General features: G+C 39.4%; 1 protein-coding gene across 1 annotated transcript; it reads right to left on the reverse strand.

Moving 5' to 3' along the window:
- Positions 1–826: 826 nt before the first annotated feature.
- f3a (coagulation factor IIIa) lies at positions 827–11,962 on the reverse strand. Its single transcript, XM_028811111.2, has 6 exons — positions 11,628–11,962; positions 9,840–9,957; positions 8,765–8,955; positions 7,116–7,300; positions 5,296–5,458; positions 827–1,509 (listed from the first exon to the last, which is right to left on the reverse strand). The coding sequence occupies exons 1-6, from the start codon at positions 11,695–11,697 to the stop codon at positions 1,364–1,366; spliced, it is 873 nt and encodes a 290-aa protein (XP_028666944.2). The 5' UTR covers positions 11,698–11,962; the 3' UTR covers positions 827–1,363.
- Positions 11,963–12,221: the final 259 nt, after the last annotated feature.

Consider the following 12,221-nt stretch of genomic DNA (forward strand, 5'->3'; position numbering starts at 1 on the left):
TATTATTGCAGGGCACTAGTTAAAAGTTTACATTTTTTCATAATCTGCATCTTGTCTTACATGGTTGCAGGTAAAGGTCATCTCACATTACGCAACTTTTCCAGTGAATTTTCTTAGCAAGTCGACAGTGTGCTCCTGTGAAGGTCAGACACCTAATGCGACATGTCCAGCGACTCACTCCAATAAACTTCAAACAGGTTCGATTTTGTCTTCAGTCATAGGGTGGGCTCTATGTGCATCACAGCTGACAACCAATGAGCAATGCATATAGTGCAGTGAAGAGGAGTAAGTAACACCTCACAAAAAGAAGAAAAGCTCCTCTCTCAGATGTCTTGTGTTTGACTATGACTGAATGGGAAAAATACAAAAATGGGCCGTGATTGCGGCTGAACTTGGCGTAACTGTTAACACTTTGTACAATTCTGGATTCATCAGGCAGCATACTATTGGCTGTCACAAAAAGGGGTGAGCACGGCCGTGCCGGAAGGTTGGCACTCAGTTGGTAAATGTGACATGGGTGGTGATTTTCAGATGTTTAAACTCACTGTCCAGCAACAAGATCAGAGTCCGTGATTGTTAAATCTGACCGAGTCCATGATTAGAAGTCACGTAATGTGACATTGTCTTTAGATGTACTGTACTATCATATATTAAAATACAAAATCTAGAAAAATGATTATTTATCTTCAGCAAATTCACTGCCTCCCCTCTTATTCATCTTGGGACAAAACGGCTCTGATAAAGTTGTAAAGAAGGGAAACAACTCTTAACACCTGAAACCTCATTAAAGTTTTTTTAAAAAATGGCAGTGAAACCACACTTAAGATAGAAGGAGCCCATACACCTTTATTTACATAAATAGAATTATAAAAATATTGCCATATATACAGATATCACAAAATAATTAAATAGACATCCCAAAACCACTTATAAATACATCTAATATTTGTATTAATATGTTTAATAATCCTACTTCAATACACCAAATGGAAAAGTCTCAGTGAATTGAGACAAACCGATTTTTAATAAATAAATAAATAAATAAAAGTACTCGTCTATTTGCGTCAGTGTTTCATACTCCCAGGCAGGTACCACTCAAGCTTAATGGTAATTTAGTGTGATGTCCACAAGGAAAATCACCTCTACATACATGATTAAAAATTATGTAAAAAAATGCTAGAAAAATAAGTAAAAAAAAATGTTTCCTAGAAACAGATACTTCTTCCCATTTCAGACTTATTGCAGAAATGCCTTTTGTTTTTGTTTTTTGTATTTTTCTTGTTTGTTTATTTTCCGCTGCAAGCCAGGCGTTCTCGTTTTCAGTGTTCGGCCGGCTTCTTTGAAGTCCCATTTCTTTTGCTTCTCAAACTTTATTTAACGCCAACCCTTCTGAATTGGAAGATTTCTTCCCGTCGTTTTTCTTTTTACAGACAACTGCAGTAATGATGACAGCAACGATCACGATCACCACAGCAGCACAGACAAGCAGTTTTGCTCCAATTCCATATTCTGTAAACAAAATCCAACAGGGCTGTTAAGAGGTTTATTGACAACATTCTGCGTTTACACTCAGCTCATTCCATACACGGCTTTACACACTTTGTTCAAAAGCCTGTTACTACCATCATCCTGTACGCTTTGCTGCAGCCTGCAGAATGGGGCGTGGCTAAACCTGGGTGGAGTTGAATATTTAGGGCCAATACAAATAGGCTATAGTAACAATGTGAGCTCAATAAACACCACAGAGACGCCACAAAACAAAGCTTTTTTCTGAAGCACGTTTGACGAGGCATATGATGCACAGTGAAAACAAATGCATCGCTATGTGTTTTTCTCATTTTTTCTGAATGTTGTTAGGTCTACAAATTTCACTGGCAGTGTATACTACCGCCAGTTTATGTGAACTCTCTGACATCCAGTCCCAGCTGTAGCGTGTGATAAAATGTGTGATCTACAGAAAATATGGACGGCGTTAAAGTGTACCCTTGAGCCAAATATGTGATTCCCGGGAAATGTGAGCTAATGGGAGTTAAATGTTTAACTTCACTCAGGTTTAGTCATTCTCCATTCCACATGCTGCAGCAAGGACCTTCTTGCCATCATAAAACACTGTTTACCCACAATGCACCACTCTACCAATCATCACACACATGCCTTTGGTTTGCAGGCCACAGTAGTACTAGGGTCTTGTACTGCATTAGCCATAATGAATGTAGTGACAAGTCAAGTAAAATGACACCTTCATTGGCTAACTAAAAATATTACAATATGCAAGCTTTCGAGGTAACTCAGGCCCCATCTTATCTGAAGAAGGGGCCTGAGTTGCCTCAAGAAGCTTGCATATTGTAATCATTTTTTAGTTAGCCAATAAAAGGTGTCATTTTACTTGTTTGCAGTCCACAAAACACAAACAGACTTTGTGTGATTTCACTTTCCTATTTTCTTCTAACAAAAAGTCCTGTCATAATTTAACATTTTTATATTTAGAAGCTGTGGCAACTCAAGCCTTATCATCTTTAATATTGTTAGAGATGTATTATAGATGGGCGGCACGGTGGCGCAGTGGGTAGCGCTGCTGCCTTGCAGTTGGGAGATCTGGGGACCTGGGTTCACTGCCCGGGTCCTCCCTGCGTGGAGTTTGCATGTTCTCCCCGTGTCTGCGTGGGTTTCCTCCCACAGTCCAAAGACATGCAGGTTAGGTGGATTGGTGATTCTAAATTGGCCCTAGTGTGTGCTTGGTGTGTTTGTGTATGTCCTGCAGTGGGTTGGCACCCTGCCCAGGATTGGTTCCTGCCTTGTGCCCTGTGTTGGCTGGGATTGGCTCCAGCAGACCCCCGTGACCCTGTGTTCAGATTCAGCGGGTTGGAAAATGGATGGATGGATGTATTATAGATAATCTACTGTAGATAACTGATTTGTTCATTCCATGCACCAGACAATGTCAGGCCTAGTAGAAATTGAAAACCAATAGCTTAAGTGTTATTTCTTCATTTACTGTACATATTTTTAAAAACCTTGTACAAATGCAGTGTGGATACATGCTAGAGGGTTAATGTGCCATCCCAAATGTACCTTACCAAACTTTGATGGAAGCCATCTCTTCATTTGTATTTCTTAGTTGAGTTCAAGTCTCTGCTAGTTATTTTTGTCACCAGCCTACTGTCTACACCTCCTGTTTATAACAGCATCTCATGATAAGAGATCATGGCCGGAATCATTTCAGGGTGAGCACAGTCACTCATAACAGGTCATTTAACCCTTTGCGGTCGTTAGGCCAGAAAACTGGCCTTAGTAAAAAGTGCGCTATAGGTCGTCAGGCCACCGCTGGTGGCCCTGCAAGTTTCTGACCGATTTGCACAGTCGCCTGGTCGAGAAAAGTGGCCTGTGTTATTCCTACGTGCTTGAAAAAAATAACTGCTGTAATTATTGGCGTTTTTTCAATAATTAATTACGACTAATGTAGCGTGACGTTGAAAATTAAATATGACTGCAAAGGGTTAAGGGCTGACCACCAATGCAACCGTAGATTACTGTAGAAATATTACTGGAAGATGTATAGAGCTTGTAATCTCCATTACAAAATGTGCCTCTCAAAAGCAGATGGCATCAAGCTGCAGTCTCCTGCCTGCCCCACTTCTACTGCACATCTGCCTTCATTCTTTGTGTGACTTCTAAATTAACACCTATCAAAATCTAAAGATTAAACTGCCATTTAATCTCAATGGAAACCAGTTTCACAACATTTTTCTAATCGTAGCCAAAAATTAAATGAACGCAATGCCCAATTTAGTCCATTAAAAAGCACTTCCAGGGATGTCAGATTTGATGATGCCTGAAAGTACTGTATGTGGAAAGTGGTCTTCACGTTGTTTTTTAATTATTTTTGAGCCAGAGCTCATCAATTACTGGTTTAACTCTTTATTTCATTAGATATCCCTGTTCCAAATTTGATCAGACTTATTTTCTGAACGTGTCTATTCTATAGAAACTCTGCCAGTGACTTTCGATGTTAAGACACATGCAGCGACATTTGGACAGTTTAGAGTCACATATCAAAACAGAGTACACGTGATAGTGATACGGGCGGAAAACTGGTGCAGCCGGAGAAAAGTGTGCGAATACGACGGGAGCAGGCAAACGCCACCCAGGCAGAATGTGAAGCCGGGACTCCAGAAATGCGAGGAGTTCTCATCCAAAGTCTGTGTAATCGAATTATCTGAAAACGCAGGGTAACTTTGTGAATAGATTGCTCCATAAATGCCAACCAGTTTCTTTTGTTTTTATTCACAGTACTTTATTTGATTTAGTGTGGTCTTTTGATTTACTATTCAGAATTCCCAAACAGCCATAAACCTATGAACATTTCCGTAACAAATCCATCACACCTGCATATCAGTATTGCATTGTGACAGGCAGTATAATTATCTTTTTATATCAGTTTTCTTTGTTTTGTGCTTTCTATTAAGTTGTTGACAGCCCATCACACCAAGCACAAGGGTACAGTCAACCCCGGAGAAACTGGCCAGTTAGTCACAGGGCCCATTACCCACACTCAGACAGAGCTGCTTTAGTTTTTGGGATGTAGTGGAAAACGCAAGCATACATGGGTTGAATGAGACACCCACACAGACAGTGTGCACTGTGGCATTATCCATTGTGCCACAGAACTATCCTAAACAGTGACATATACAGTACATCTCGTTATTAACAAACTAAGTTAATCTGAATGTCAGATACTTGTGCCGTTAATAGTCATATGAGCCATTGGTGTAGCACTTGGTGGCTACTGAATCAGAGCACCCTCAGTTTGAGTGGTAACGTGGGCTCGATCCAGATCTGACAGTCATCTGGACTCTCCATCACTCCATCCATCCATCTTCAAACCCTTTTATCCCGAGTAGTGTGGCAGGACAGCTGGAGGCAATCCCAGCATGCACTGGTTGCAAGGCATGAACAACACCTGGACAAGGCACACACACACCAGGGCCGATTTACCTCACCTGCATGTTTTTGGACTTCTTTTAGACTGAGTGGGTAAAAATGGATGGGTATAAAGAATTGGAGCAAGCAACCGACTCTTCAGATTAAAATACAACTTTCCATATTTTGCTACCCTTTCTCAATATTTCTGAGTAATGAATTTGACTAAGAGCACACCAATCACCCACTTCAAAGCTGAGTCTCTAGCAACAGCCTTAGCATTTTAGCAGGAGTGTCAGGACGGAGTCCTTCTGATGAGACAGCAAACCGAATGGATTACACTCATCTAATTCTAGTTAAGTTGAAATACTTTACCATTTAGAAAGTTTGTCTCCATCGGCGAACACTGCATTTCTGATTCCTGGCCAAACTGACTCGAGACATCCCGAGAGGGAATGATGGCCTGCACGGTGAAGCAGTAGCTTTCTCCTCGGTCGATCTTCAATTTGTATTCATTACTCTGTGTATATGCTTCTTTCTGCATAATAAAAACATAGTATATAAAACGGTTAATATAACTAGAGATTATAACTTAGTAATGAGCAATTACAAAAATGCAATTAATCTGCGTATTTATTTTCTTAGCCAGGTCAGAAGTAGCCAACTAGCTCATTAGGATCTGTCTGAATATTTTACTTTATAAAAAAAGTCACATAAAAAAATTGGACAACTATAAAATATCCAGAATATATTTACAGCAAGAGGAATATAAACCATTATATGCTTACAAGACAGTGACAGGACTGTACTGGAATGATGCAGGTTTGTTCACTTTAGAAACTGAGTAACTTAAACCTGCCAAATAGAAGTCAGCAGTTTTGGGAGGTCTCAGTGGTGACCCCAAACATGTCCAGCTTAAATAGAGCTACTCCCTTAAAACTGCCTATCATGAATATGATGAAGTTCACCGAGAAAGAATCAGTCTGAAAGAATTATTATTTTTTTACCCTGGCATATAATTTGGTAATAGGACTATCCACACCGAAAGTAATTTAAACAGATTCAAAAGAGAAAAATGCATTAATATGAGAGAATTTCAATATGTCCTGGTACTGTTCAGCAGTGCTCTGATGGCCATTACTCTTAAATATTTTAAACTAATGATCAACTAAGTAGTAGCATAATTTATATAGCTACATTAATACATTTTTAGCCATAGTAAATCAAGTGAACTTGTCATATCTCCCCCAAATGAAACAAATCCCTCATACTTAAAATGATTAAAGATTCAGTAGACAGAAAAACAAGAACCTTAGTGGTCTCTCAGGGAAGAAAAGTCAACCACATGGATAAGGTATGCTATCCCAACCCCTCAGCCTCTGCCAAGCTTAACAGAGATGTGAGAATCTTCTCCGATCCTTGGCCATTTGCCATATAAACTACATGTGTGGTGTGTCATGACTGCCTGGAGGCGCTCTACGAATGCATGGCCATGTAAACCAGTTGGAGTATTTCTCAATAAGTCTTCACATGGACTCTGCATTCTGTCATACACACACAGACACACACACGCTATACTGTCCTGTAACTAAAATGATATCATATACAATGCCAAATATGATGCTTGCAAGTAAACATTATTTGTCTTATTAATATGGAAGTGAAAAAAAACAAATCTGGAATGCTATATCTATACTGATATCATTCTTCAATTTAATTAACTTACTTAACTAAACTTTAGGGTCATGAGGCCTCTCATGGAAACACTGGCCACAAGGGGAAAACCAACTCTGCATGGAGAAACAGGCCACCACAGGGCAAACTGAACCATCCTGGGCTAATTCAGAGTTGTGAAGTAACCAAGCATGTACACTTTTGGATGAAAACTGGATAAATCAAAAGAAAAGCAATGCAGACACAAGATGGGACTTAAACCTGGCTTCTGTACCTCTGAGACAGTTTCACTAGCCGCTCTAGCACCCTATATTATATTAGTTTGCTGTAAAGATTTAAGTGCACACATTATATGCAGTGGATATTATATCATATGTTAAATGAAAAAGTAAATTCTCAATAAATCAGTAATATTACATGTAATGTTCTTGAAGGAGACCAACCAGTTTTCAGCATGTTCATAATTCATTGCCCAAATCAAAACCTTTAAAAGATGTCTTTCAAAAGGTGAGCTACTGTACCTTTCCTGTACTTGACGCTCTCCTGTAGAACACTCTGTACTTAAAGTCATCTCTGAAGATCTCCCTTATGGTCATGAAACTTCCGTTGGCCTTTCTAACTCCTGAGACTGGATCTTCTATTAGGAGTTTGATCCAGTCCTTTTGTTCGTTAATTTCAATACTGAATTTGGGTTGTCCAATTTGAGCTGAAATTGGGAAAAAATACATTTTTGAAATTAAAATCCTCCTTAAATTCACATTCTCCTCCAGTAGCGGTTATTTTGAGAGTTCATGCACAATTGAAAGAGTCATACTCATAGAAAATAAAGGTAATGATAAGCTGCCTGCTGGACTTCAAATTATAGGATCAAACCATCAAAACCAGACACTTACTCACTTTGTGCTAACAGCAAATGATTTACCTCGCCTGACGGGAACATTTCTGTTGCATTATAATGTGTAAAGTTAATTACAAAGTTGCTCACCGTGAAAAAGGCAACTACCATGTGCATCTGCATACACCAAAGACGTCTACAAAAGGTAACTTTCATACATTTAAAACAGAATTGCACAATACTAGAATTCAGATCTAAAACATTTTTATACCAAAATACAAAATCTATGTTCTGGCTGTTTTTAAATTGACAATACTGTAATGGACGCTAACATGATGCATACTGATGTTGGGACTTGTTGTGTGCATGTCTCAATAGACATTATATAGCATACAATACATATTTATTATATATTTATTTTTTAAAGTATATGAAATTGTAATTGTAGTTTTTTTTCTCTTTATTATTTATAATTTAGTGCAGAACATACTTTTAAGAAGCATTCTTGCTTGTGTAAGGTAAGCAAAGATAATTAAAATACCATGTTCATTAACAAGTCTATGTCCTAAATAGATGAACAATTGCTGTTATGTAAGCTAAAAGAGGGTTGAATACTTATAATATGATATTGCCCTTACTTGGCCCTTTCTCTTTAGTATAAACCTATCGTACAAAAGAAACAATGCAAAAGAATTTGAGATGTCATGTAATGAAATAAGCACACATGATTTTATTGCTTTGGCTCTAAAACAGATTTTTCCTTTGTATGCTGCGTCCTACCTACACTCTTAAAAATAAAAGTGCCATAGAGGAGACCCTTTTTATTTCTTGAGATCCTTAATCGGCTCCGTATATAAATGTCAAGAGATTTATGAAATACCACTGGAATCCTGATTTTAAAAGGACTCATGCTGCACACAATGAAGTAGGCTACGTTCAGGGTTTCCCAATGTCAGTATCTACTTGGTGTTCTACTATACATTACTGATTCCTGATTTATCCACATATTAGGAACCTTTTCAAAGCCTAAATGCCAATTTCAAATCCAAAGACCTCTTCCCAATTTCAAATGCAAAGACCCCTTCCCAGAATAAAGTTGTACCATAAAAGAATTAATACATTTATGAGCGTATTATCAAGCAATTCATTATCTATCTATCTATCTATCTATCTATCTATCTATCTATCTATCTATCTATCTATCTATCTATCTATCTATCTATCTATCTATCTATCTATCTATCTATCTAACTAATAAATGAATTAGTCGTATATGTTTCATTTACTTGATAAACTAAATGAACTAATATTAAAATCTTCAAATGTAGTACATACTGTCTCTGTAGGGAGTAATCTTGGGAGATAACGCATATCGTGCCTCTTCTGGATCTTCACTCTGCTGGTTGGGCACAGAGCTGACATGCGCCGTGTACGTGTCACTCATGTTGGTCATAAGCGAGGTCAGATCGCACTCCGTTTTGGTCGTTCGTATGCAGTACTTGTTCTTCAAAGCATTTGACTTTTTCCTGTATTAGCAAAAAGAAAATCACTATTAAGACTCTAAGCATTGTGGAGAGGAACGTTTTAAAACTAGATTCTCGACATTGATATTGATGCTTGAGGGCTCTCACATGGAGTGTTTCGCACAAGCTGACCGTTAGGTGGCAGTAGACGAACGCACCTTCACTAGCAACAGGTCTACGGAACCGTGAGTTAAATATCTGTGGGCATCTTAACTCTCAGCTTCGAAAAAACACACTTCTTATATGATATTCATTTCAGCACTAATATGATGTATTTCATTAAACATTTCCACAGAATTAGACCTTTTGGAAAATGTTCCCACATTTTTACATTTTTGGCTAATTGTTCATTAACAAAATCCATCTATTTTATTACACAGCAAATGCAAACACCATATTCAGCTATTCATCCGGTAATACTCTTTCCCATAATTGCTTGATTTTTTTTCTTTCTCTCTACAGAATTCCCAACATTTTCCACATTGCATCACCATGAAATGTATACATCCCCTTAGCTTGTGGTCTCCTCTGTTTTTGTCAGTGATGGCTGCTGGCGTTTGATCCTGCGCTAATTACTCTTCTAGAAAAGGACATCCTGGAGTAAACGAAATATCTCTCTCGATGGAGAGAGACGCCATAAACAGGATCTAAAGATCGGATGCAATTTCCCAGTAACGGAATACACCCACAAGAACTGTCTCCTCTGAGATATGGTAAGCAGATGCCCCTTTCTAAAGACACACCAGAGATCTTTTTATTTCTCACAATAAAAAAAACTAAAATATTACAGCGGATACAGTATTTATCCGAATTTAATACACATCGTCCTGTACTTTCTTGAGCAGCTAAACATTTGAACTCCTTACGCTTTAAGTCTGGATACTTACCCATATACTTCCACCGTGTACGTGTAATTTGTCGGCTTAGGTTTCCATTCAAGTATCGTTTTGAAATTTATTGAAGACCACACGATATCCGTCGCCAATGGCACGTCATTTGGGTTACCTTTTGGGAAAGAAAGGTGTGTGAATAAAACGGCTGAAACTGCCCTTGCAACAAGTATCTCGTGACAAGTTCTTAAATGCTAACATTATCAAAGCTGCCTTTTGCACTGCACAATATCCTAGACGCACATATTCTCAAACATCGGTACCAAGCGGGCTTGATTTGCACATGCCGTGAATTTCCATTTCCATTTATTGTCTCAGCAGACATTTTAATCCAAAGCGACTTACAAAAACATAATCATGTAAACATTAGTTTTGGGGACAGGGTAACAAAATTGATCATCGCCGGTGAGGACCTCAGAACAAAACACAAACTAGTTACAATTCCTAGGTTATAAAAACGTGAATTATCTGTAGACAGAAATTCACCGAACAAGTTAAGGGCCTCAGGCGCTTCTTAAACACACTGAGGGACTCGGACAGAAGTGGGTAGCTCGTTTCACATGAAAACTTTGTGCACCAAGATTTGATGCCACGCAGAGATGGCGTCACTGGACAGTTAGGTTTGCCGATTAAGTCAACAAATATTTGGACACCAGAAGAAAATGCAAACACAGACCCAACTAGTGGGTCTAAATATCACAGGTGTTACTGTGGAGTTTTCTGTGTTAAACTGAAACCGCATCGCATTCTCAAAACCGATTTAACACAATTCAGGGTCGTGGGGGGATGCGATCCCAGTACGTAGGGCAGGGGACAGTGCAGTCAGTCTCAGGGTCCACACACGCACATACGAGTGGCCACTTCCAAAATGTGTTGAATAAATAAATACATACATGCATACATAAATACTTCCAATACCTGCATGCTTTTCGGAATGTGCGTGGGACAGCAAACGCAGACACATCTGGGGAATATGTGCAGAGTAGTAGGGGACAGAATCTGGGACGCGGCTCTAAATTCGACACTGCTACAATGGGTATAGCGATTTCATTCATCCATCCATTTTACAACCCGCTGAATCCAAACACAGGGTCACTGGGGTCTGCTGGAGCCAATCCCAGCCAACACAGGGCACAAGGCAAGGAACTAATCCCGGGCAGGGCGCCAACCCACCGCAGCATATGTATTTCAGACTGACATTATTTAAGTGTGAATTCGTGCTTTATTATGCACTGGTATTCCGGCCTGGATTCGTTCCTGTCCTGATGTGATCCACTTAAACGGCTTTAGAAATCATTTACGTTTGTTGACTTTCAAAAGACGGCACTAGAGAAACAATGCCACTCAAAAATGATAACACCAGCTACGTGTGTGCGACGAATGAATGATTTAAATACTTGATAGTTGTACTGAGTAGACTTGACGAGTTTTTATTGCTCTAAATATTCACCGTTTCATCTGATTAAATTTTTTTTATGTCAGTAGGACAGTCGGCATGCTTATTACCCATGGATTGCTTGCAGAAGATAATCGTTATCGGTCAGCTGAATTTCGTCAGCACCCTCTACTGCAATCGCAGCACCGCATTCTTATTTTATTACCCACGACCAATGAAGCTCGGAAACTCAACCCCACGAACACACCAAAGTGTACAAAAATACGGTGCTCGTCGTCAGTCTTTCAAGCTGGCATCTTCATAAGATAATGCTCTCTACTTTCGGAAATACCGCTGCAGATTGTATTAGCAACCTTTGAAATTAAATTTTAAAAGTCAGACTTCCTTACCTGTAACTTCTCCGTTCAGAGACAGTAAAACGCAGCAGCAGAAAACTCCGACAGGTAATAAAGAGTACATGTCCAAAATAACGCGTGTTTAATTCAGAGGTTACTTGCAGTAACTCGCCGTGTGGCCGGAGGGATTTCTTTCTAGTAGATAATTTAATAAGCCACTGTAGTGTATATAATCCCAGGCTTTCTTCAAGATGGTAATGTCCAACTAGTTTATGGGGAAGACACGGGAGTGAGTGTATATATACCTTCCGCACAAGGGAAGAAACTCAAGACTTTTACCGATGCAATTTATTCCAGTGACTCACACATACGACGTGATACAAAGCCTTCCGCCCCCAGGAATGTGGCGTTCCCCTGCTAGAGAGAGAGACGCAGTGGGAGTGACTGACACGGGAGCGGGACGAGGAAGCGTTGAAGGGGGGCATTAAGGTGTGTGTGTGCGTGTGTGTGTGTGTTGGAAAGGCTTCGCTATTACAATGAATGGGGGCTTGTACGGGAAATGCGCTCACCTGAACCACGTGTGTGCAGTAACGCGCACCTTCACACTCGTCCAGCAGGTCGCTTTGACACCAGAAGAGGCTTTGATTT

This window comes from Erpetoichthys calabaricus, chromosome 10 (genome assembly GCF_900747795.2).
Source record: "Erpetoichthys calabaricus chromosome 10, fErpCal1.3, whole genome shotgun sequence".
NCBI lineage: Eukaryota > Metazoa > Chordata > Cladistia > Polypteriformes > Polypteridae > Erpetoichthys > Erpetoichthys calabaricus.

What these genes read in the sequence shown, in the direction of transcription:
- f3a (XM_028811111.2), bottom strand. Translation starts at nt 11,697, where the DNA reads ATGTACTCTTTATTACCTGTCGGAGTTTTCTGCTGCTGCGTTTTACTG. An exon ending in TCTGAACGGAGAAGTTACAG is followed by an intron (nt 9,958 to 11,627) that starts GTAAGGAAGTCT and finishes CTTTCCCAAAAG; the next exon opens with GTAACCCAAATGACGTGCCA. An exon ending in GAGCGTCAAGTACAGGAAAG is followed by an intron (nt 5,459 to 7,115) that starts GTACAGTAGCTC and finishes TTTATTATGCAG; the next exon opens with AAAGAAGCATATACACAGAG.